The 25,905-nt window shown below is 37.8% G+C and overlaps 2 protein-coding genes across 2 annotated transcripts; both read right to left on the bottom strand.

Moving 5' to 3' along the window:
• Positions 1 to 4,109: 4,109 nt before the first annotated feature.
• On the bottom strand, positions 4,110 to 7,826 carry LOC143848491 (WEB family protein At3g02930, chloroplastic-like). Its single transcript, XM_077357446.1, has 3 exons — positions 7,500 to 7,826; positions 6,652 to 6,778; positions 4,110 to 6,539 (listed from the first exon to the last, which is right to left on the bottom strand). The coding sequence occupies exons 1-3, from the start codon at positions 7,514 to 7,516 to the stop codon at positions 4,434 to 4,436; spliced, it is 2,250 nt and encodes a 749-aa protein (XP_077213561.1). The 5' UTR covers positions 7,517 to 7,826; the 3' UTR covers positions 4,110 to 4,433.
• Positions 7,827 to 12,809: 4,983 nt separating this feature from the next.
• On the bottom strand, positions 12,810 to 19,909 carry LOC143848925 (alcohol dehydrogenase-like 1). Its single transcript, XM_077357973.1, has 10 exons — positions 19,673 to 19,909; positions 19,378 to 19,514; positions 19,223 to 19,269; positions 18,800 to 19,125; positions 18,270 to 18,352; positions 17,780 to 17,855; positions 16,451 to 16,515; positions 16,237 to 16,332; positions 14,096 to 14,257; positions 12,810 to 13,091 (listed from the first exon to the last, which is right to left on the bottom strand). The coding sequence occupies exons 1-10, from the start codon at positions 19,713 to 19,715 to the stop codon at positions 12,975 to 12,977; spliced, it is 1,152 nt and encodes a 383-aa protein (XP_077214088.1). The 5' UTR covers positions 19,716 to 19,909; the 3' UTR covers positions 12,810 to 12,974.
• Positions 19,910 to 25,905: the final 5,996 nt, after the last annotated feature.

Here is a 25,905-nt window from a genome sequence, read left to right as displayed (position 1 = left end):
CGACTGATCTTTTTAGAAGGGATCATTCTTGATTCTGGTTTTTGTTTTTGTCTGTAATTGACGTGAACAGTTGTGCCCTGCTTTAGGCACTATGACCCTCGGGTGACTCCTCGTCCCCCGCTAATGTCTTTTGGGATTATCAATAAATATGTTGTCTTTCAAAAATAAAAAAATATAGAGGGGTAAGGTGCGTTAAATGGGATGGAATATCTCAAGGCTACGTTTGGATGCGCGTAGGCATTGTTTGGTTGCTCCAAAACCAGGCAACCGGCATGTAACTTTAGTGGTCTGACATGCCACATCAGCCTTTAGTTGTAAACGGTTTGCCCCTTTTGACCCTTGGGGCTATGGGGTATATGTCCGCTTAGCCGGCATGCTAAGCGCTTCCCGACGAAGAATCTATGAGAATTCGTATAAGACAAACTACCTTTACTTTTCTCCTTTTCTAATAAAAGACAGCTGACATGATACGTCTGTATTATTTGGGATATGTTTGTATTTTCAGAAGGGAAAATGTTATTAGCACTACGGTATTTTGATGAGGGCACTCCTCACTTTATTCAAAGTAAGGTATGGCCCGCGCCATAGGATGATCCAAATGGACCATAGCCTAAATAGGTTGTGCCCCAAAAATCATTTCCATAGGTTGATCCTAACCCTCTGATCTATTGAGGGTTAGGATCAACCCTTTAACATTTAGATCAGAGGGTTAGGATCAACCTATGGAAATAATTTTTTGGTCACAACCTATTTAGGCTGTGGCTCATCTAATGGACGGTTTGGATCGTCCTATGGTGTGGGCCATACCTTACTTTGAATAAAGTGAGGAGTGCCCTCATCAAAATACAGTAGTGCTGATAACATTTCCCTTTCAGAAATTGTTACCTTTTTGACGTTTTAAAGCAAACAGGGAAAATGACAAGTGAGCCGAGGTAAATTCCTGGAATTCCTTAATCTTGTCTCCCCCTTTTGACCACTTATCCTTGGATTCTATGCACATTCAAATGTCGCTGTAGAGTCCGCGGATAAGTAGTCAAATGAGGGTGACAAGATTAAGTAATCTCATGAATTTACCTCAGCTCACCTGTCATTTCCCCTGTTTGGTTAAAAATGTTAAAAAGGTTACAATTTCTGAAAGGGAGATCATATCCCCCACCCCCATTACGCATGCACTCCCCCAAAAAGCGTTAAAGTTGCTCACTGTTCATGTCAAATCACGTAATATGGGGAGCCCATGAGTAATGCAGAGGGGAGGGTGTGAAAATATCATCTGCCTTTCTGAAAATACAAAGGTATCCCAAAAAATGCTGGCGTACCCTTTTTTTCGAATCAAGCGAATAAGTTGGCTCTGTCTTGGATAATTGATGGCAGAGCATCCCACATCTCCGAAGTGTAATGCTATGGACAGTTATAGAACACCCCAATTGCTTGCAGGGCTTCATTGTAATTTTTTAGGACAGTAAGGAATGCATGTTTCGCATAGGTGAGCGCAACCTTTGCTTGCCCTACTCTATCCACCTAGCAGCAGTGCAGCACCCACCTTATAATTGTGCTCCCCTATTTTGTTATCTACACCCATCTCTTTATGTTAAAACTTCTCCTACAAACTCCGGAGGGTGTGGCTCTTAGGCGTAAAGTCATGGGTATGCTCCCCAGTGACGAGCGTTCGAATCCCCCCTTGTTCAACCGATGCGTGTGGTCTACCGGGTGCCTGCGTGCATCCCTAGGGACTAGTCCCGCGGGGATACCCTATGGCATAAAAAAAAAAAAAACTTCTCCTACACACATTTATAGTAGGGGGATACCAATTTCGAAACAAGGATCTCCACAAACAATTTTTGTAATCATGAGAGGGTTGATTCAGTAGGGCGCGGCATCATTGTAAAACAATGTGGTGCCCCACAAACCCTCTGATTGATCCGAACCGTGCTTTGGATCTCCTACAGACCAATAATCCAATCCCAACATCCAATAATATATAATTTTTGTGTGGAACACCGGCGGTCAAAAACTAGATATAAGCAATGGTTCACATTCAATAACAAAATATAAACATCATTCGATGTTATTATTGTGTGATCAGCGTGAATTTTGGGCCACTGGATATCCAAATCAGTTATCAAATGAATGGTTCAGATCAATCCAGTATGCTGGTAGGGGCTCCACATTGCATTCCTCTGAATACTCATTATGAAGAAGATTCCTTCTTTCCTCTATTTAACACAATTTTCTTGTCTTTTTTTCATCACTCGCATGACTGTACCATCTTTCGTTTTCAATTGAATTTAAAACTCACTTGCACCACAAATGTGGGGTAAACAAACTTAAACAAAAAGCCATTTTAAATACTCCTTTGATTGCTCTTATATATGTAGGCAACAAAAACAAATTAGGGAATGAATGTTGCCCAATGTTTTTCTCTTTTGGACAGGTATGTGGGAAATTAAAGTGTATCTTTTGTTGCACCATTTTGAATCAGATTTTCAATCCCTATAAGAGAAATTGACCATGCATGAATTTGAGTCCAATAATCTGTTTTGGACTCGATCGGTTCTTAAAATTCAAAATAAACAGAGCCTAAATGCCAATTTGAGTCCAATAATTAGCTTTCAACTCACAATCGGTTCTCAAAATCCAAAACAAACAGGGCCTTAGTTAATGACCACGCATAAACTAACTCAAATAATTAGATTTTATTTTATTGATGGGTACTATGATATTTATCTTAATCAAGGTGAAATTCTTTCTCTTATTATAAGCATATGATTCCAAGTAAAATTGAAATCATCGACATTGTCATAATAAATAAGTTAAGAGATTGTTATTTGCACCCCCTTTCTTAGTATTAAACTTTCTCTCATTGGCTGTTGCAATTTCCAACAAGTTGTACATAGGCAATCACAAAAGTTTAGAATGAAGTGGTGGGAATATGAAAGAAAGGGGGAGAGAATATCGTCTCCTCTAACTTAACTACTAACTTGGCAGACAGGCAGCAATTTTTAACGAGTAATCGGTCATCCGAACGATTCTAACTTCTTTGTTTGTGTTTTTCTAATCTTGGTGAAAGAAACAAAATAATTATGAGTTAAATATCATACCTGAGTTCCTTTATATCTTGATTTATCGATTTATTTATTTGTTTATTGTTACTGTTGAAACAGATTAGAGCTTCGGAATAAACATCAATTAATAAGAATAAAAGAAACTGTCTGATTCTCTAATGGGAGATTTATATCATTATGTCTGGATCAGAACTTTTCTGATTAATGTTATCAATAATTCAATATCTAATCCCTCTCTCTGCTGTATTGCAGCTTTCCTTTCTAGTTATATTCTGTAGTCAGCTTAGATTTGGGTTTTGGTTCTCAATTCAGAGGGATATATGATTTCATATCCTTTCTTATGCCTAGTGGATCAAAAACGCAAAGAGAAAAGAAAATGAATAGGAAAACCTTCTAGATACATACAAAGATTAAGAAAAAACAGAACTATCAGTATTACCCATGTGGAAATGATTGTCCACTACTCAAATTATAAAACAAAGACACCACAACCAATGACAGCATAACATGTTCAATCAACTATGTCAAAATTTGATATGGATGATGCCAAATTTCTAAAGCACTGTCAACCTCTATGGAGACTAAAAGCTGCAATTTAGGTTAGTAACTCCTAAATCCTAACTTCATGGTTACATACACAGGCATAGTATGAAGAGACTTTGGTGAATTTTATCCCACTTCAATTGATTTACACTTGAACGAACAAATGCATGCCATGAGCCAAATGTAACATATTTTCATTTATGGTAATCAATAATGAATTTATTATATTGTAATCTACATTTGTTTGCAGCCCCACAATGCCACTTGAACAAAATGTAACATCTTTCATCAAGACACGATATTAGCCGAAGAAAATCATTACTATTACTCGAAGCAAAAAGGGCAGTATCAGAAGTACAAACAAAACTAAAACAGCTTTAGCTAGAGGATCTTTGCAGTTGCACAATTATTCTCAATATAAAAACTAATATATATAAGCCACTAAAACACAGTATCAGAAGTACAAACAAAACTACAACAGCTTTAGGTAGAGGATCTTTGCAGTTGCACAATTATTCTCAATACAAAAACTAATATATAAGCCACTAAAACATAAACAAATCTACGCCGTATTTAACTAACATCACATCCAATGAGTTCAAATATTGAAATGTACAATCTGTGAGTTTCCTCGCAATCAAGAGATGCCGGCACAGGCAGTTCCTATTCCTATTCTATGCCATGTTACAACAACAAACATGGTAAACCATTGATGAAACAAAAGGATTCATAAAAACAATATTTGAAAATTTTTTAAGCACCATCTTAATCAAACATGCTAACAAAATACGAGACAAAAGACCTGACATAATGATAATGCGGCGACTCCTACTTGCTTCTTTTCCTCAGCAGATCCCCAAATCTTCGAAGCAATGCTTTTTTCTTTCTAGGCATCATTGTTGAGCTTTTGTCATCCTCCGTCCCAACAAATTGAGCCCCATCTATATGATAGAAATCATCAGAGTTCACTGTTTGTACATCATCCATGTGTGCCGAGGAAAGAGCTTTCCGATGAAACACTCTATTACTGGACGCAAGATTGTCATCCTTGACTGGTGAGTCCACCATAAATATTGACCCCTTTAAGATTTCATGGTCCATGCTCACATCCTTGTGTCCATTCTGTAATCTTGGATTTTCAAGGTCGAGGCTAAGACTTTGATGTTTATTTGGATGTTCTGATCGATTTTTTTCTACTTTCTTACCATCTTTAACTGCGCCATTTGGTTTTTCTTTCATAGCCAACGAACTTCCATTTTGGACCGCGCTCATAGTTGGTGTCGAAGCAAGCAACCTCTTCAACTCCTTGACATTCTCAAGAGATGCAGCTCCGTTGATCCTAAGATTTTCATTTTCTTCGGTAACGCTTTGCAATTTACTTGCCATATCTGATAGGTTATCCTTGAGTTGAGAATTCTCAGTTCTAGCAATCTCGGCACCTTCTTTAGCGACTGTTGCCTCATTTATGGCCTGTTTCAAAATGTCCCGCAACCTGCTAGTTTCTTGCCTAGCGCCCTTAAGTACTTCCTCGGACTCTCTTAGTGACTCGACCAATCTGACATTCTCTTGTTTTTCAACAGCAATCTCCTCTTCGGATACTTTCATACAATGAACAAACCCAACTTCTTTACCATTCCAAGACGCAATCGATTCCTCTGATTCTAGCTCCAATCTAACAACTAACTCTTTAAAATGCTCAATCTCTCTTTTCGCCTCATCCAAAAGTTCTTGATACTTCTCTTCGGTGCTCGTTAAGGTAAGTTTCAAATTCTCCGCTTCCATCCTTGCATTCTCTAGTTCAGATTGGGATAATGCCAGCTGTTCTTTGACTTGGTTGGCCTCTGTTGTGACTTCTTTAAGGGCTACTGCAAAATCATCCATGGCCTTTTTGCTCTTCTCTTCTGCTTCTGTAGCCAACTTGAGCTCATTTCTAAGCACACTTGTCTCATCGGCGAAACTAAATTCATTCGACAGCACCTGCTCTATTCTTGGTGCATGAACCAAATCTTCTTTAGCTATTTGAAGGCCAGACTTGGGGGCTCCAATGGTTTGGACTACAGAAGAACTCAATGTCTCATGGTACAGTTGAGATGCACTGAGATCCCGACTACTTTGAGCAGTTGAAACCTCTGAGCTTTTGATATTCTCATGAAGAGAAGCAATTTCAAGCTTGGCTTCTTCGAGAGAAATCTTGGTTTCCTCTAGTTGTTTCGTTAGGGATATCAGTAACTCAAATGTTTTGGTTTCTGATTCCTTTGCCTGAGCCTCGGACTCTCTCGCATCACTCAGGTCCACTTTCAGTTTCTCTATTAGTGACTCTCTTTGAGCCAATTCCACCTCAACACCATTTGCCTTTTCTTGTTCAAGCTCCGTTGATTGAACCACTGAACTTGCCGGAATTGCGAATCCACTAGCTCCACTACTCTTGAATTCCTCATTGGGACCACTCAACACGTTCTTCTCAGTAAGCAAGTGAGAAGCATTAGTTGAGTCAAGTGATTTTTTTACAGAATCACGCTCTTTAAGAGCTTCGTTTTTCTCTTTGAAGGCCAACGAGATTTCTCCTTTTAGCTGATCGAGCTCTTGGGTGGCCGCCGAAAGAGCCTCCATATCTGAAACATGTTGCTTTTGAATGGCCTCAAGCTCAAGCTGCCATGCCTGATCCCTCTTCTGAGCTGATTCGATACTCACCCGCTCCAACTCGTGGACTCGAACCTTCTCTATCTCCAAATCCATTTGTGCCTGTCTCTGAGCCGACAGAGCCTCAATAAGCCTCAAATTTGCATCCTCAGCCACCTTTTTTATCTCTTGTAGCTCGTCAAGAGCTCGGGTTTTTTCCTCCGCTGAAGCTGCCAATTGATCCTTAGCCTTCTTAAGATCTTCCTGAATCTGACCCAATTGTTGCTGCGTCTCCAATCCCCTCGCGATCCGCCTCTATGTCAAATAGCAAAAATATATAATTAAGAAACAAGAAGGACACCGTTTTGCGATTAATTGAATTCGAAGATTCGGGTAGTTAGAAACAGATAGTAAAAATGGGGAGTACCTCAGCCATAGATGCTAGCTTGTTGGATGAATTTCGTTCAAGATATTTAGGTGTTGAATCAGAATCTAAGGTCTTTGAATTAGCAGCTTTGAGAGAACTTTTTATGGCCATTTCAGAAGACCCAGTTCTAATAACCAAAAACATTCAGAGACTTAATATGATATAGATGAGATTGCACTAATAAATAAAAGAAATGATGAAATAACAAAACCCATCAAAAGTAAAAAACAAAAAACAAAAAACAAAAAACAAACAAGAACAGATGAAAGAAATGGAAAATGAAAAACCAAATCCACAAAACTGGGGTTTTTATTGAAAAAAGAATAACAAAAATTCAGAGGATTTTAAGAAAGACCAATCAAAGCCATTATAGAAAGACCAATCAAAGAGAAACAGATAGAACGAGTACAAACGAAAGTAAAATGTCAAATTCAGACAAATACAATTCTGATTGGAAAATGAAAAATCAGAGGGTCTCAAGAAAGACCATCAAACCTAAAAAAGTGATAAAACAAGAAAAAAAATAAAAAGAAAGAAAAATGAAACTCCCATTCAGAAGAATGGATTTTTTATTGAAACTAACAAACACCCATACAAGGTAAAGAAGAGAAAGCAAGAATAATTACATTGAAAGTAGCACGAATAAACCCAAAACTCATAAGAGAAAAAAAAATGAAACCCCCATAAATAAAATGGATTTTGATTAAAACAGAATAATTACAGTATTCTTACAAAAACCCATAAAAGGTAAAGAAGACAAAGCAAGAACCTATGAAAGAAGCAAAAAACCCAAATCAAAAAACCAAAATTTTGATTGTAAAAACAAAAAATTGATGATTTTTTGTTACCTCTTGGAAGATTGCATCGTCGGTTATAGTTAGGTGGTTGTTGAGGGCGGTTCTTTTGCAACTTGTCGGTTCAGAAATCAGAAAAGCGTGACACATAAAGGAGACGGCTAAAATTTAGGGGCAAAAAGAGAGATTTTATAGGGTCTGCTTTTGTGGAAGCCTCATGACTCGGTTCACCTTACGAATTTTCTCCAAATTTAGGCGCGTGTCTTCTCTAGAAGTTTAGATTTAGTCGTAAACTTATGAGGATTTACGAGGTATATATCTGAGAGAGATGACTTTGGATTCAGCTTTGAGTCTTTGGCAGATGAAAGGGAGAATCTATGTCAAGGAACAGATGGCGTGGTGGGCGTGGGGCGGGGGGGGGGGGGGGGGGGGGGGGGGGCCGGGGGCGGGCGGTGTCAAAGGACCCCACCAGATGGACTATCCGAATCCGAATCCGAACTTAAATGGACGCGACCCTTTGTCTTTGAATTCTAAATTCTTACCGATCGGATCCAGACAATGAACAAAAAAGCCGGTCGGACGGTCTTAAATCCGATTTTATTGTACTATTTGACGGAAATACCCTCTATTTTTTAATAACATTAAGTATAATATTAAGGGTATTTTAGTTCGACTCTCTCTCGATCTCTGGTCATCCTCTTCTCTTACTGCTCCCTCTTTTGATCAGTTCGTTAAGAAAGACCTACTAGGACACTCCAATGGACGGTCCCGATTTGAAATGGATCGTGAATGAGACACAAGAAGTAGTATCCAACACTCCGAATCTGATCAGTTCGATAAGAGATTTGAATGGATCATGACTAAGACATAGGTGGATCCGTTGACACCCCTACCGAACAGAAAAATTAGGGGGCGTTGTGTGGCCCTATGATTGCCGAATGATTATGTTGGGCCCCACCATGATAGGGTCATTTTTTAGGGAAGTGCTGTATTCGCCTGCTTTTCTTCCCAGGGCCACCCCAGTGTATTTATGACCATGGTTTTAAATTTCAACACGGATTTCCGTAGGGACCGAAATCGAAATTTCTCGAAATCCGGATTTCTTTATTTATTTTTTCAAAGAGAAAAGTGTTGAGCGCACCATTTTTTTGGTGCGCTTAAGTGGTTATAATGCCTCCCATTAGTTCACTTAAGTGGGACCCAAATAGGGGTGTAAACGAGCCGAGCCGAGCCGAGCTTGGCCAGGCTCGGCTCGGCTCGGGCTCGAATCAGGCTCGGGCTCGGGCTCGGCCAGGCTCGCGAGCCTTACCGAGCTCGGGTTATATTATGTTCACACCCCCTCATCTTCCCTGGACAGCCCTACTAGTGTAATTTGACTACTTTTTTACACTATGGGGGGTGGGTCCTAGTAACAAATGGGATTCCAAAAATGAAGTGACATATTTTGCCCCCCGCTTTCACTCCCTGGACCACCCTTTTAATGTATAAATTAATATATAATATATATATTTAAATATATTAAATTCTTAACGAGCCGAGCCTGGCCTAAATTAGGTTCGGCTCGTTAAGCTTAACGAGCCTGGTGAGCTGGCTCGGTTCTGCTCGGCTCGAGCCAAAATTGACACCCTTAGACCCAAACATTTAAACGAATGGGAGGCGTTATAACCACTTAAGCGTACCAAAAAAATGGTGCGCTTAGTGCACCAACATATTCCTCTTTTTCAAAAACGTATTATTTTTCCGGAATTTTGGCCGAAATTTCTGAAATATAAAATTAATCTTTTGTTACCGGATTTCAGCAAAAATTTAATTTAAATCCATGTTTATGACTACGTTTTTACACTAGAGGGGGTGTTCCAGGGAAGAAAAGGGGAGAATATATCATTTCCCACAAAAGGGATAATCTAAGCTTCTGATCATGGGCCTTTAGGACAGAAGCAAGGTTTGATGGTCCGGCCATATCAAGCCATTTTGGACCCCCTCTAATATTGATAAATCAGCCTATATTTGCCTGCCATGTTGGGAATATTCTGAAATATTCTCTAATATTTTGAATGTATTGTTTTATTGGACCCCTCCGGTATTGATATCTATCGATGTATCAGCCAATACATAGCAATAATTAAAAGTTGGCAAAAGTCCACCCATTAGAGGGATATGATTATCTTATTGGGGAGATTTTTGGACCACCACCAATCTAAAGTGGGCCCTACAACATATTATTATTAGATTGCAATATGTCGACTACCAAAGTCGGCTTCATAATAAGACCAAACAATCGAGGTTGAGTTCTTCAACTCTTCTATTTTCCGTCTATCAAAGCGCGTGAAATGGTTGGAATTAGGGCTGCAACTTGAGCCGGGTAAAACCCGACCCGCATCGACCCGACCCGAAAATAGCCTGGGTCGGGTTCAGGTTTCATGGGTTTCGGGTCGAGCCGGGTTCAGCATTCAAAAGCCCGCATGAATCTCGGGTCGAGCCGGGTTTGAAGGGGCCCGACCCGACCCGACCCGACCCGAGTTACATAAGTTATAGTATGTACATTTTTTTCTATTGTTAGTTAAAAGTTAAAGGGATAATTACATTTACACCCCCTCTAGTTTCTGACACATCCACTTCCACCCTATAGTTTAAAACGTGACAAATACACCCTTGTAGTTTCAATTTGTTTAAGGTAGGCCCCCTCAGCTGAAGGTTCGTCCATAGATTGAAGGGTTAGGATGATCCGATGGAGCTGATTTTTTGGGCACACCTTAACTATTGCAGGACCCATCAAATGAACGCTTTGGATCATCCAAACAATGTGGGCCCACATTATTTGGATGATTTTTTGGTAGTGTTTGGATTCGGGTAGGGGCCCACATTATTTGGATGATCCAAAGCGTTCATTTGATGGGTCCTGACATAGATATGGTGTGCCCAAAAAATCAGCTTCATCGGATCATCCTAACCCTTCAATCTATGGACGTACCTTCAGCTGAGGGGGCAAACCTTAAACAAATTGAAACTACAAGGGTGTATTTGTCACGTTTTAAACTATAGGGGTGGAAGTGGATCTGTCAGAAACTAGAGGAGGTGTAAATGTAATCATCCCAAAGTTAAAAGTGAAAACCCACGCACCCACTGTTACTGTATGTGAGTGTAATTTCTGCTTCTATGAGTTGAGTTGATTCAAGTGTTTGATTCAGCATTGTTTGATTGTAATTACAACATTGTTTGATTACAGCATTGTTTGATTCAAGTGTGATGTGAGTGTAATTACATCATTGTTTGATTCAAGTGTAATGTGAGTGTAATTTCTGCTTCTATGAGTTGAGTTCCCTTGCCAAACAAGAATTTTCCTTAAAAATTTGCGTTAACGTGAAAAAACCCGACCCGACCCGAACCGACCCGAGATTTATCATGGGTAGGGCCGGGTTTGGGAATCGTGGGTTTTCCGAAAAAAAACCCGACCCGACCCGACCCGAGATATTTCTCGGGTAGGGTTGGGTTCTCCAAAACCCGACCCGCCCGACCCGAGTTGCAGCCCTAGTTGGAATACTTCTCACATGTTCCTTCCAATGAAAGGCCTCTAGGATAATTCGCACCCCTTTTAACTTGGATTGTGGGCCTGGCAGACTTTAACGCCTTTTGACGTTTAAAAGGGGTGCGAACTATCCTATAGCACAATTATTTTGATGGCGATTTTCTAATTTCAGTTATCAAAGTCGATGTTGTAAATTGGGCAGAATTTTGCTGAATATCCAAAATTTTAGCAACATCTCTCCAAAAGATGAGAGATTATCTCCAATACAATGAAAATGAGGGCCAGTAGGAATAAGGGAATCCATTTTGTACGGAAAAATGAGATTAAGTCTCGTGACTAGTGCACAAGAGCCCTTAAAGGGGGGTGTATTATATTGAGGGTAGCTTAGACAGGAAGACCAAGGCATTTTGGGTTGTGTGTAGCCATTAGAAATATCAAGAGTCTACTTAGAAAGGATGTTCATTACAATGAAAAATGGGTCTTTCTAATTGTAGCTTATAACTCTTATGGGGGTGTTTGGATCCAGGGAGAATATTATAGAAAAAATCCATGGATAATAATATTCCATAAAAAAAATTCCAGGTTCTAGCAGATAAGCAATTTCCTTGGAAGAAAAAAAATGAACAATTCTTTGGTATGAAAAAAAAATCCATGGAAAATAAGTTTGCCAAACGATGGATAGCTCATTTTCCATTTTTTGAAAAAAAATAAAAAATAAAAAATCAATACATCCAAACAGCCCCTAAATTGCAATCTAAAGGACCCACAATATGCATTTAGGGCATGTTTGGCAACCTTGAAAGAAAAAAAATCATGGCATCCTAATTTAGCTAGTGTGAGAGAGGAGCAAAGAGAAGAAAAGAAGGAGATTGTTATGTTAGTGATGCGAAGAGGGACCTAGAGCTAGTTTTATAGTAGGTGGAGTTTCCATCAATCTCTCCTCCTTTCCAAATATTTACTCTCTTATGCTCAGCAGCTAGATAAATAATTTCACCAAAATCGTACAAGGCATTTTCCATTGCCAAACCTCACAGTTTCTAACTTTAGCAAGAGTACACGATTCCCTTTGCCAACCTAAGAATGGCTCACGCAAGGAATGGAAACATTCCAAAGCTTTCTTCTTCTTTTTTCTCTAATTTATAGCCCTCATGTTTTCTTGTTCTTCCCCTCTCAAATCTCTCTCACTCCCAAGTCACAGCCTCTTATGCCTCTCAAATATTTCATGAATTTTTTTTTATCATGTCTGCCAAACATGGCCTTATTTTCTAGGAAAGAAGGAAAAGGTATCCCTTAAGGGCTTGTTTGATCCACAGGAAAGGTCTTTCCACCAAGGAAAGGCTTTCCAGGAAAAAGTCTCTCCTTTCCTTTCCTTTCCAGTTTTCGTTGTTTGGTACAACCAAGATAAAAAGCTTTTTTTCCCATAAAGGTATTCCTCCCACTTGACATGGCATTTCCACTAAGGGTGTCAATTTTGGCTCGGGCTCGGAAGCTCGCTCGAGCTCGGCTCGACTCCTTAACTAGCCGAGCCGAGCAGGCTCGGCAGGCTGGTTAAGCTTAATGAGCCGAGCCCGATTTAGGCCAGGCTCGGCTCGTTAAGGCTCATTAAGAATTTAATATATTTAAATATATATATATACACTAAAAGGGTTGTCCAGGGGGTGAAAGGAGAGGCAAAATATGTCACTTCATTTTTGGAACCCCATTTGTTACTTGGACCACCCCTCATAGTGTAAAAAAAGTAGTCAAATTACACTAGATAGGGCTGTCCAGGGAAGATGAGGGGTGTGAACTTAATATAACCCGAGCTCGGTAAGGCTCGCAAGCCTCGCCGAGCCATATAATTAATGGGCCCCACCAGAAAGCTTTCATGGGCTTCATTTCAATCATACTCAAAAATTCATTGTGTCTGAAATTGTAGCTTTGCTGCCATTCAAATGTCTTCTTTCTTATCATTAATAGGTTTCTATGAAAAGCTCCCTAAGAAGAAAAGAGGGGGTTAAAACTCATTTATCCATCCATATAATGCAGCGGATGCTCTTCCCTTGGGTGAGTAAATCAAATGCTTTGTTTATCTCTTGGAATCCCACCTCGTGTGTTATGAATTTGTCCAAATGAAGCTCCTACAAGAAACAAATCAACGTGTCATGCAATAGAAATGTGAATTTGGGAAGCCGGGAGGCGAAATGTGAAATAAGAAACACAAGGAAAAAATAGAGGAAAAACGAGAAACGGAAAAAAATAGAAAATCGCATGAGAAACACATTGAAAAACGTCTTAGAAAACGCATTAGAAATGTTTCAAAAACAATTGAGAAATGCAAATAAAAACACAAGGAAAATATGAAATATATCGCCTTGTAAATTTAAAATTTGGTAATTTCAAAATTCTATTTAAATATTTCTAATTTTTTTATTATATTATATGCTATTGTTTTCCTTTTTAATATTTATTCCACAATTTTTGGTGTATTTTTTTCAAAACAATTTTCGTGAGTTTCACACATGTTTCCCACACGTTTTCAACGAGTTTTCCTTACATTTCTCATGGTTTCACACATATTTCACATAAGTTTCTTATATGTTTCCCATGTGTTTCCCACGCGTTTCGGTCCCCAAAATTTTCTATCATACCGAAACATGTTTTAGGGGAAACGAGTTTCCCATCCACCCAAGAAGTTTCCGGCTACTAATGGTCTGGAGTGTAATTCTACAAGTCTCATCATCCATCCGAGTTTTTATTTGATGTCTGGAGCGTGTATTTTCCACAGAAAAAAAATATTGGTGTATGCTAATAGTCAGAAAATTTTCAAGATATCATGATTTTATTCTAGACATTTTGACATAATGACAAAAACCCAAAACTGTGTAGAGATTTTAAAAACTATTGCAAGATTTCAAAGTTTATTTTTTACTATGATAAGTTCTTGATTTTTTTTTTGTTTTTCTAAGTTATTTCTAAAATTTTATATTTTGTGAGTTTTCATTTTTCCAGTATTTTTCCCCATGCAAACCCAAAAAAAAAAATTTAAATAAAAAGAAATACAATTATCGCTTACAACAAAAAAATTCAGTGAAAGTGATTACATCTTATTATTGAGTATGATCTTAAAAATGAAGTTAATTACCTTGTTCATGTACTGTTTTATGAGGAGAGGGATATCGGATTTAGCTTTGATTCCTCCAAATAGTGAACCTGTAATTGTTTTTCCCCTTAAAATCTCAAAGGAACTTAAGGATATTGGCGCGCCATGCATTTCCACACCTAAGATGATGGTTTTGCCCCATCCCTGCATACCACAAAAATGAAAAAAATTAGAAAAATGAATTCATTTTTAGATTGCATGTGGGCCCGGGGCCCATCATAAATTAGTCATATAATGCAAATTATACGACGTTTTGGCTGTGCATAGAATGCGCCCTTTTTTAATAATAAGTAAAGTAATGGATTATTTGTGATTTGAATTTCTATTTAGGCCATGCTTGGTATAACCATGGTTTAAAATTTCGACCGAAATCCGACCGACACTGAAATTGACCAAAACCGAAACGGTCATTTATTTCGGCCGAAATTTTGGAATTTCGGTCAAAATTTCGGTTTTTCCGAAATTTGACCCAAAAAAAACTGTTTTTTTAATATTAATTTAATATTTTACCGAAATTACCGAAATTACGGCCGAAATTTAATATTAAATAAAATATTCATTTCGTGTTTTGTACCAAATTTCGACCGAAATTTCAAGTACCGAAACCGAAATTTTAAACCTTGGGTACAACCATGAAATTTTTTTACACGGAATATTATTTTATCAAATAGCTAGAAAGGGGAGAATGAGAGACTTGACTGGACATGGTATGGAACAGGGTGAGAAGTGGCTAAAAAACAGGGAAAAAATAAGTTATATTTTGAGTGGAGTTGTCAGTTGTTTGTCCTTGTTTTTCAGCCTTTTCTCACTCCTCTCTTTAAATCTGTCCCTCTTTATGATGGATATTGTATGGGGAAAAAATCCGTTGTTGCCAAACATGGGAGCTGTTTGGATTTAAGGGAGAAAATCTTATTTTTTCCATGGATAATGAAAATTCAAGTGTTTAGTAAAATATTTTCTGTGGAATTTGTTCCAAGAAGAAAAAAAAAATCTTACTTTTCAAGAAAAACTTCAAACCTACTCGACCCTGGAATTTTATTTTTTATGGAATGTTTTCCATTATTTTCTATTCCCTGCATCTAAACAACCCTCTAGGAGTAGATTAATCAATAATAATTAATAATCTATCATGCTGGTCAGTGAGGCTTATTTGGGTCATGTTATAAATGCTCTCGCTAAACCTAATGATGGGAGAGGTAAAATTTCAGCTTCTGAATCTCGGTTAATTGAATATCCCGTTGTGGGTATTATTTCAAGACGTTCCGTAAACAGGGCTTCACCCCCTTATATGGGATATGTATTGATCAGGGATGTTGTGGCTATAATATTCCATGTTCAATGGGAAAATCCTCATTGATTGGATGATCATGACCGTTCGATCAGCAAGATTTTGAGGGCCTTGTCCATTAGATGGACAATCTGAAATCAACGGATCATTTTCCTCGATGTATGATTTGGTGGATCAGGCAAAAAATAATTTTGATAATTCAATTATAGTGATACTAGCATCACTTTAGCAAGTGAGATGGCTTTTCTCCTAGTGTTTCACTGGGGCATGCAGTGAGGGCATGCTTGGGAACCATGGAAAACTTTTCTAGAAAAAACTTTCCTTGTAAGATGATTTTTCCAAGTTTTGTAGGTCAAATTTATTTCAAGTAAAATTTGCAAAAAACACAAAGTTTTTCTTGGGAAGTAAATTTCAAACATGAAAGTTGAAAGGTAGACTAGTGAACATTGGAAAAATAATTTTCCAATGAAAAAAATTCAGGAAAAATGTCCAAACATGCCCTTACTGTCGCAGTGTAAATGCTGGTTGGTAGCTAAGGCCCTGTTTGTTTAAGATTATGAAAACTGATTGTGAGTCAAAAACCAACTATTAGACTAAAAATTAAACCTAATTTTGAGTTCAATAATTGGTTTTGAACTCACAATCGGTTGTTATAATCTCAAAATTAAACTGAGTGGGCCTGATAGAAAGGCTAATAGTGCCATATAGAGCCTATTTTAAGGCCCATCTAGCAGCTAAGCTGGGCCTATGTGAACCCAACTTATTTACACAATTCGCGAGATTTTTGGTGAATCACTATTGGAATTATATGAAAAAAAAAAAAAAAAAATCTAACCCCTCGGCTGCTGTTGAATGCGTCGCTCATAACAGATGCCAACCCGATGCATTCGAAACAATAATCCGCACCACCGTCTGTCATTTCCATAATTACCTGTTTAATGCAACAAAATAAACCAAATTTAACAGATTAGTAGCTTGATTTTCAGATAATTTTGTTAGAAAACACGGTGCGACGTTGATTTACGTGTTTGAACACTTAAAATCCACACCTCGCTCACAGGTTTTTCCCCACAATCTTTTGGGTTAACAAAATCCGTGATGCCAAATTCCTTCCCTGCATGAAAAAATAAATCAAATTTTAATCATGTTTGGATTTTCTTTTAGAACATGATAAAAATAAAAATCTAATGATGCCACAACAATAATCCCAATTTTTTACAGACATATTGCAATAGTTCCTTATTTATTTCAAATTTTTTTTTTTATAGGTATGCTGGGATTGAACCTACCACCTTAAGTTTGACATACAAAGCCTCAACCAATTGAGCTAAATAGGCCTCAAAATAGACCCACATGGCCCAATTTAGCCTTTATTTCAATATTTGCATCTGAACATAGACACTTTAGGAGAGTATTATATTGTAACACATGGACCCAATCCCAAAAAGACTGCAATATGCCTATTTTTTTAAGGATTTGTTTAGGCAATTCCATTGTGGGTGGTCTCTGGAGCAGACAAAGCAATAAAATTTTTCCAATTTTGTCTTATTCTAAAAATCAAAGATGCTTCTTCTAATTTTTTATTTTAAAACCATGAAAAATTAGAAAAAAACTTTTTTTTCTAGAACGTATTCGGACCGGAATCAGCCTAAGACTTTCTAGGTTCCTTCCAATAGAAAAAGGACAAAAATATAAAACAGCTAAGTTGGAGTCATATGGCAGATGGGGGGCTCCTTTCGATATCAACCAAAAATATATGGTTAGGTCGAGTGGGACCCACTCACCTCTCTTTCCATATAATTTGTAATTTTTCAAAATTTAGGACCAACTTCAGTTTTCAATGTTTGATTTGATTACTTGCCACTAAATTAGTAAATTGACATTGATGGGATGCCCAGATTTCAACGTTGGCCAAAATTGGCCCTAAGAATAGTTATTGGACTTGGCATGTGGTATGTTTGGAATTTTTTTTACTTTGGATTGCCGTAATCAGGCGCTGGAATCGGCATCTTTTTCAAGTTTGTTTAAGAAATACCCAAGCAAAATTAATAGGAGGAAAAAAATGTTGGAAACTATTTTCCACCCAAGTGTGGTCATTATGATAAATGGGCAAAATTTCGTTGTTAATTGATGTATTGGAATCTGTTTTCCAACCAAAGAAGTGGACAGAGTGGTGGTATTCTGATTCCACCCTGGTTGGAATGAAGTTTTTATTAGAACTTTAAGTCTTTAAGTAAAATTTAATTTTTTTACCATTTTATTTATAGTGAAATTGGAATAGGATGGTGATTCTGATTCCTGAATACGACAATCCAAACCCAATATAGCAATGAAAATATACATTTCAGTAAAAAAAACAAAACAAAATAATTACTTACCAATCTCAAATTTATCAGGGTTTAAATCCACACCGATGATTTTCGAAGCCCCACGAAGTCTTGCTCCCTCTGCAACCTGTTAAACACATTTCATGCAAATTACATTAAAGAGATGATCAATTTTTCATTTTCAAAAAAATAAATCAAAATGTTCAAGAACTTTAAACCATTTTATTCATGTCTACTGTTAACAGAAAATGCCCCAGAAATCTTCACATTAGGACGATTCTAACCATTCGTATAAGGCTGCTTTAGAAACTAATCTTACAAAATGCTCTACAAATCGAAGGTTTAGGATTTTAAAATGCAAGAACATACTATGTAACAATATTTCAACAACAACAATGCATTATCAATATACTAAAACAAAATATATTTTTGCGCGGTTCGATCGATCACGATGTCTCGAGATTGACATTTTCATATTCAAAGAGAAAAATGGGGGAAAAAAATGGAAAATGCTTGGGCCACTAGTGCACTTGCCACTTACAGCAAGGCCGACAGCTCCAAGGCCAAAGATTGCGGTGGTGGATCCCTCTTCTACCCCTGCCACTTTCCAAGAAGCTCCCACTCCTGCAAATCCAACCCTTCATTTCATTATCATAACATAAAATTTCTTAATCAAACATTGGATTCATTTGTTATCTACAATCCTATGTATGAACAATGCACCTAAAGTCGGTGTATTAACTTTCTCCGGTCCCAATCGCTAGATGTAAAAGCCAACAATACCATCCAATCAACATGGTCAATTCTTTGGACACTTATTCAAAACTTTAGCTTATTATCTAATAATCGATTGATTTGACGGTCTACATCTGATCAATCCATGGATCATTTCGATTCCGTTAGTAACAAGGATTCGGAATGTCACATATTGAACAATTAAACAGAGATTCAGCAACTAAAGAGAGATTCATTCTTTAGGATTCTTCTTTTCTTCTTGTTATTCACAGAACATGAGAAGTTTATATACAATATAATTGACGTTAACTTGTATAAATTATGTTTTTTTTTTACCTGTTGATACTCCACAGCTTAGCAAGCATGCCATCTCCGGCGGAATTTCTCGACTGATCTTAACTAAATGACCCACATCCACCACGGTATATTCGCTGAAACTAGACACATTGAGAAAATTGTGTATGATCTCCCCTTTAGAGTCCTTGAAGATGGTCGCCCCGTCTCTCGGCATCCCCGGAATGATCCGGAAAGGAAGGCCTGAACAAATATTGCTCTTCTCAGACTTGCAATCGGTACATTCTCCGCAATTCGCTAAGAACACCGGAATCACGAGATCGTCTTCCGCCACCTCCTCAACCTTTTCTCCCACACTTTCTACAACACTGTCACAATTTGATCACAAAAATTTAAGACACCCCTGATAGAGATTAATTAATTTTAATAAAATTAATATAAATTTAATTTCAATTTAATTATTACCCGACCGCTTCGTGGCCAAAAATCCGAGGAAAAAATCCAAGAGGGCCCTAAATTTAAAAAAAAAGAGGAAATTATTTTGTTGTAGATAATGTTATATAGATTTGAAGGATTGAAATTAAAAATTGTGTGATGGGTATTTGAGTTGGGTTTCTTACATCCATTTTCCAAAACGTTATATCGCTGTGGCATAGAGATGTGCATACGATTTTTATCCGAACTTCCCAACCCTTGGGTGGAGCTACTTCCACTTCCTCTATCTCTAGAGGTTCTCCTGCTTTTCTACAAACGGCAGCTGAAATTTCATTGAATTTGAAAGGTCAGGAGGATAACAAAGAAAAACAAAAGGGAAAGCTTGAAGCTGCAATTTCATTGAATTGAAAAGCTTAGTATGATAAAACAGGAAAACAAAACAAGAAAGCTTGAAATAAGAGAAATACAGTGATGGATTACCTTTGCATCTGATGGGTTTTCCTATATGGGTGTTTTTCTCCATTATCTGTAGACTTAGATGCTCTCTCTCTCTCTCTCTGCGTGTGTGCGCGTGTGTGTGTGAAGATATTGGAGGAAGACAAGGGATAAACAGGAGAAGGAAGGACTCTTGATAACTTTATGTTAAAGGGTCAGGGATGGTAATGGAAATTTTTGGGTTGTCTTTCCTTTTCTGGGATTTCAGTATATGAAAACCAAATCAGATTTATCTATGTATTTTTTTTAATGAAAACGCCCTGTAGTGACTTCCGAAATCATGATTTTTATGACTGGAAAGTCTCTAATTTAGCGTTTATTATATTAGAAACGGTTGTACTTGTAATAACGTTTTACCTTCAGGGTTACTTAAGAAGGCATTTTTGTAAAAAGAAATAAGCATTTAATGGATGTTAAATAGTAATTAAGCACTTGATAGAAATGTTTTTTATTTAATTTTTATACTAAATCATGATTCTCGATGACTAATTGGTATAAATTTTACATGGCATTATTCACATGTGTAAATCAGGGCTGTTGATTTTGGTTGGTGTCAAATGACCAATTACTCCGAAAGCTTCTGGAGATGGCGTTATTTAATCTTTCATATACTTTAACACTCCATGTGAAACAACCAATTACATTGAAAGCTTGAGTTTTTGGAGATGACTTTATTTAATCTTTTTTACTTTAATAGTTGGTCACTTTGCTTTTGGGTTTTTTCTCCGTTAAAGGATGTGATTGTGTAAACACTTTGGGGCTGTTTGGATAGGCAGATTTTAGAATCTGGGATTTCTTCAAAATTGTAGTTGATAAACAAGAGAAGAAGCTAACCAGCCGCCATTTTCTGATTTCTCGCTCTTGTTTCCATCAGCAAAAGAGTAGCCGATCATCCTATGTTTCCAGGTTTTAGAAATCTCAGGAGGCGGGAGAGATTTCTAAAACTTGGATTTCTTACTTAAAATTCAAGAAACACTGTCAAGACAGCATACAGCTTGATCATGAATCCTCTTTTATACTGTTTTCAAGCTAAAACCTGGATTTTAAAATCCGCATATCCAAACGGTCCTTTGTGTTGAAGCAGATTGACGACTGCGATCACCACCAAAGGAGGGCAACAATGCTTGGGATTATGAACGATTGTGATGCTCTTAAATTCAATTATTTGAAACCATTTTATTGTCTACTGACTGACCAATTTTTATTTTTTTTGGTAGGTCTGACTGATTTGCTGCTGGTGAATGGAGGATTAAATCTAAACTTCGTTATTTTGATTAGGACACTCCTTTCTTTTATATTTTTCTGATTGGCAATATTATAAAAAATCTTATTATATTGATATTGCTGCCTTACGTGGCTATGATATCATTCTGTGTATATGTCAACCACGTCACCCTCTTGAAATACAGTGGATTTCTTATATATGATGGTTAGATTCCCCCACCCCCAGTTGTCTGACATCAGAATGGGTTCTCAAAGAGAGGCTAATACTCGACGACTTGAAAAATTTCCACCAAATAGCTGGAATTACTAGGGGATTCTTCAAATGTCATTTCTCGGGTTCAAGGCTAGAGTATTGACCTATAGACATTAGGTAAAGTTTGTTGATGAGAAGTAGACCTGGCAAAAGCGATCCGTGCCCCCGCTGGTCGACCCGACCCACCTGCAAATTTGCGGGCACGGGTCTGAGTTTTAGTGACCCGTCAAAACTAACCCGCGGGTGACCCAACCCGCAAAAACACGGGTCGGGTCGGGTCAACCCGCGGGCACCCGCTTTTTTAAGGGTGGTGATTTTGTTATGCTAATCTAGTTAGATGGCTTTTTTTTCTAATGCCAAGGATGGTGATTTTGTCATGCTAATCTATTTTTTAAGGGTTTGATGCCTGAATAGGTTATGGCTAGCACCATAGGTTGATCCCAACCCTCCGATTTGAATGTTAGAGGGTTGATCACTTGATTCTAACCCTCTATAGATCGGAGGGTTAGGATCAACCTATTGAAATGATTTTGGGGCAACACCTATTTAGCCTGTGGGCCATCTAATGGACGGTTTGGATCATCCCACGGTGCCGGCCATACCGCCCTCATCAAAATCCAGTGATAACATTTCCCAAAATAAGCAACAGGTTGAATTTGCGGGTGACCCGCGGTTTGACCCGGCTCACCCGCAGGCCGCGCGGGTCACCTAAATTCTGACCAGCAAAAATGCAGGTCATTTCCTCACCCGACCCGTGTGACCCGCACCCGCGGGTTGACCTGGCCCGACCCACCAGTTTGCCAGGTCTACCTAGAAGTGCCAATAATCTAAGGAATAATTACCAATGGGGGACGAACATTAGGCAAAATTACCAACAGGACCCATGCTTTTCAAAAATTATCAACGAGGGACAAAAGAGGTCTTGTCAGTAAAAGCTGGACGAAAATGCCCTTTGGCATTTACAACACGTTTTGACCTTGTTTTTTCCTTCTTCCCTCTTTTTTACTTTTCCATTATCACCTTTTTATTTTTACCCTACTAGTCATCTTCCTCCTTGTTCAGCCACCATTGTTGCTTGCAAATCTTGAAAATTTGAATGTTGAGTTCTTACCATCTATCTCTTTGTATTTAGGTTTTGTTTTTCTTTTCTTTTTTAGGGTTTTGCACTATTTTTCATTTCTCTGTTTCTGATTTATCTTGTTTAGGGCTTAAGAGATTTGTATTTTAGGGTGAGTTCTGGAGATAATGCATGAATGGCTTCACTCACTTTTTTGGAAGGCAAGTGGTTGTATAAGAAAAAGTTGATGTAATACATGAATGGATGGCTACACATTTTTTGATTTACTTAAATCTTTTTTTTTTTGTAATACACAAATTGGGATGTAATACATGAAGCACATTTAATGAAAATAACATCCATTTCTTTTGTTATTTCTATCATGAGCAGAATTGTAATGCCATTAGAAGAGTTACTATAGGCATGGGGTTTTGTAGCAGAGGGGGTTTATCAACTCTCTGGAAGGGGGTTAGTAACTCTTAAAAGTAGAGTTGCCTATTTTTGAATGGGCTTATCAAGTGCTTGAAAATTGGCCGAGGGTTTTCAAGTCTCTAGGATTGGAGTTATCTAGTATAAAAAATGGGGTTACCAATTTCCGAATGGGGTGATCAAGTCCCTGAAAATTGGCCGAGGGTACTAGAGTTTTGGAAGGGGGTTTTCAAATCTCAGAGATTGGAGTTATCTAGTATAAAAAATGGGGTTACCAATTTCTGAATGGGGTTATAAAGTCCTTGAAAATTGGCCGAGGGTACTGAAGTGTTGGAAGGGGGTTTTCAAGTCTCTGGGATTGGGGTTATCAAGTATCAAAATGGGGTTACCAATTTCCGAATGGGCTTATCAAGTCCCTAAAAATTGGCCGAGGGTAGTAGAGTTTTGGAAGGGGGTTTTCAAGTATTTGGGATTGGGGTTATCTAGTATCAAAATGGGGTTACCAATTTACGAATGGGCTTATCAAGTTCCTTAAAATTGCCCAAGGTACTGGAGTTTTGGAAGGGGGTTTTCAAGTCTCTGGGGTTGGGGTTATCCAGTATCAAAATGGGGTTACCAAATTCCGAATAGACTTATCAAGTCCCTTATGAACATGTTTTTACTTCCTGTTTTTTTTCACTCGTTCATTTTCACATTTTTTTCTTTCTACCATACGATTCATCTTCCTCATCCTCCATTGAAAGGGAGAAGGAGAAATGCAAAACCCTAAAACAAATGAGAAACAAAACCTAGATATTGAGAGATAGATGGGAATGAACTCACGTTTCAAATTTTTGAGTTTTCTCGCCTCCAATGGTGGCTAAATGATGAAGAAGATGACTGGTAAGGTAAAAAAACAAAGTTGAAAATGAAAAACAAAAAAAAAAGAGGGAAAGAGGGAAGAGGGAAAAGTGGAAAAGCAAAACGTGTTGCTTAAGAAAAGGGCATTCTCATCCAGCTTTTAATGACATGACCTCTTTTGTCCCTCGTTGATAATTTCTGAAAAGCATGGGTCCTGTTGATAATTCCACCTAATTTTTGTCCCCCATTGATAATTGATCCATAATCTAACAGACCTGTTGGCTAAATCCGAGAAACTAATGCTCTGTTTGGTTGCTTGTAGTTGTCCGGGAGATTAGAAGAAGAAGAAGTCAAATGGGAGATCAAAAGAAGATCAAAGAAGATCAGTCAACCGGGGGGTGTAGGGAATGGTGTTTGGTTGCTAGAAGATCTGTGGGAGATCTCTAGAAGAACTATTGTTTTGGGCATTTGGTTGCAAGTAGATTAGCAGATTAGAATAAGAATACAAAACCAGAAACCCACATCAAATAAATCAGCAGATTAAACGAGATTTAATATTAGATTTAACAAGGAGAAATGGAATGGTTTTTTCCCCACATCAAAACCAGAAACCCACATCAAATCCACATCAAAACCCACATGAAAACCTAGAAACCCACATCAAATAAATCAGTAGATTTAGCAAGGAGAAATGGAACTGTTTTTTACCCACACCAAAACCAGAAACCCACATCAAAACCTAGAAACCCACACAAATAATCAACAGATTTAACAAGAGGAGAAATGTAATGGTTTTGAATTTTGGTAGAGAAAAAGCAGGAAAATCGATCTCCCCGAGATTTTCTCCTAAAATTGCATCGATTTTGCAAAATTTGGCGAGAAATTCTCGAGGGTGCCACATCACCCGACCGTCGCCCAACAACGCTGGTGGTCAAAGACCTAAAAAAGCAAACCAAACAGCTTCCAGTAGATCTCAAGAAGATGTTCTCCCCCTATTTTTCTTGAAATAGGCAATCAAACAGAGCATAAGGGCACATTTGGCTACCATGATCTCTTTTTTTTTTTTAATGACAAATTGGTGTCTCCAAGTAGAGATGAGGTGAAGTCTCTAAAAATCTGGAAACAAAATCCTGGGTACTTGCGTGTCATGTCAGCCAGACATAGCCTAAAGGGAGACGGTTTACTCTAGGTTATCTCTCCTCCTAAAGAGAGACGGTTTACTCTAGGCTATCTCTCCTCATTGATGTGAATCTGTAATTTCTTTTGTGCTCTTAACATAGTAATCTTTCTTCAAAAATTAAAAAGATTCACCAAATCTAATGCATACAATTGGCACATCCATATAATCTCAAAAGTTGATTTCCTTATAGACAAGTTCACCATATTGTGAAGGCAAACACAACGAGGGAGAGTCACCACAAGATGAACGCCATGATTTTACCTGGTTTGGCCAAGATGTTTACATCCACGGACATGAACACGATCTTCTATTGTGAGAAAACAAAATTACAATGATTACAATTAGACAAACCTGCAAACTTGCAAACCTTTTCCTTGCCCTCTCAACCAAGACTATACCGAAGAGTAACCTTAGTGAAAAACCCAAGAAAAGATCGGATCCAAGAAGAAACTCTATCTCGTTCAAGTCCCCTCCCACTCTTCTACAAACAACGGCTTTTATATTAGGGTAAATCACTGTTGCGTGTCAAAGAGTTGGAAAAATTACCTGCAAATGCTAGTTGTTTTAAAAACTCATATAAATGTTATTTTTGCAAAAAAAAATAGAATTTGAGGATGAAAATGCCCCTAGCTTTGACTAATTTTGGCTTCAAGTAACTCGTTTTTGGCTTCGAGTACCTATATTGGCTTCAAGTAACTCATTTTTTACTTCGAATAACTCATTTTTCGCTTCGAGTACCTATTTTGGCTTCAACTAACTTTTTTTTGGCTTCAAGTAACTTATTTTGGATTCGAGTAAACTATTTTTTGCTTCAATTAAGCATGTTTGACAACGACTAGCATATTTTTCGCTTCGAGTAACTCATTTTTAGCTTTGACTACCTATTTTGAGTTCGAGTAACCTAATTGGATTCGAATAAATTGATTTTGGCTTTAACTAATCATTTTTTACTTCGATTCACATATTTTTTGCTTCAACTAAGCATTTTTTTGCTTCGGTTAAGTTATTTTTGACTTCGACTAAGCTATTTTAGCTTCGACTAAGCAATTTTTAGCTTCGACTAACCTATTTTGGCTTCGACTTGGCTTCAACTAAGCTAGTTTAGGCTTTGAATAAGCATTTTTTGCTTCGACTATGCAATTTTGGCTTCAATTAATCTATTTTGGCTTCGACTAAGCATTTTTGGATTCGACCAACAGCTTTAGCAAGTGTAAATTGCAAACTTAGGGATATCT

The sequence above is a fragment of the Tasmannia lanceolata genome, unplaced genomic scaffold (assembly GCF_043159265.1).
Source record: "Tasmannia lanceolata isolate RefF3 unplaced genomic scaffold, GAP_Taslan_0.1 ptg000016l, whole genome shotgun sequence".
Lineage (NCBI taxonomy): Eukaryota > Viridiplantae > Streptophyta > Magnoliopsida > Canellales > Winteraceae > Tasmannia > Tasmannia lanceolata.
Note: the sequence above shows the minus strand (reverse complement) of the source record. Positions and strands in the feature narration are given on the sequence as shown.

Excerpts from the sequence above, each read along its gene's own strand:
- LOC143848925 (XM_077357973.1), bottom strand. The coding sequence starts at position 19,715 with ATGGAGAAAAACACCCATATAGGAAAACCCATCAGATGCAAAG. Across the intron at positions 17,856-18,269 it reads TTGGAGCTGTCGGCCTTGCT|GTTGCAGAGGGAGCAAGACT; the intron begins GTAAGTGGCAAG and ends TGTGTTTAACAG. Across the intron at positions 16,333-16,450 it reads GGGAAAAACCTGTGAGCGAG|GTAATTATGGAAATGACAGA; the intron begins GTGTGGATTTTA and ends TGCATTAAACAG.
- LOC143848491 (XM_077357446.1), bottom strand. Across the intron at positions 6,540-6,651 it reads AGCTAGCATCTATGGCTGAG|AGGCGGATCGCGAGGGGATT; the intron begins GTACTCCCCATT and ends TATTTGACATAG.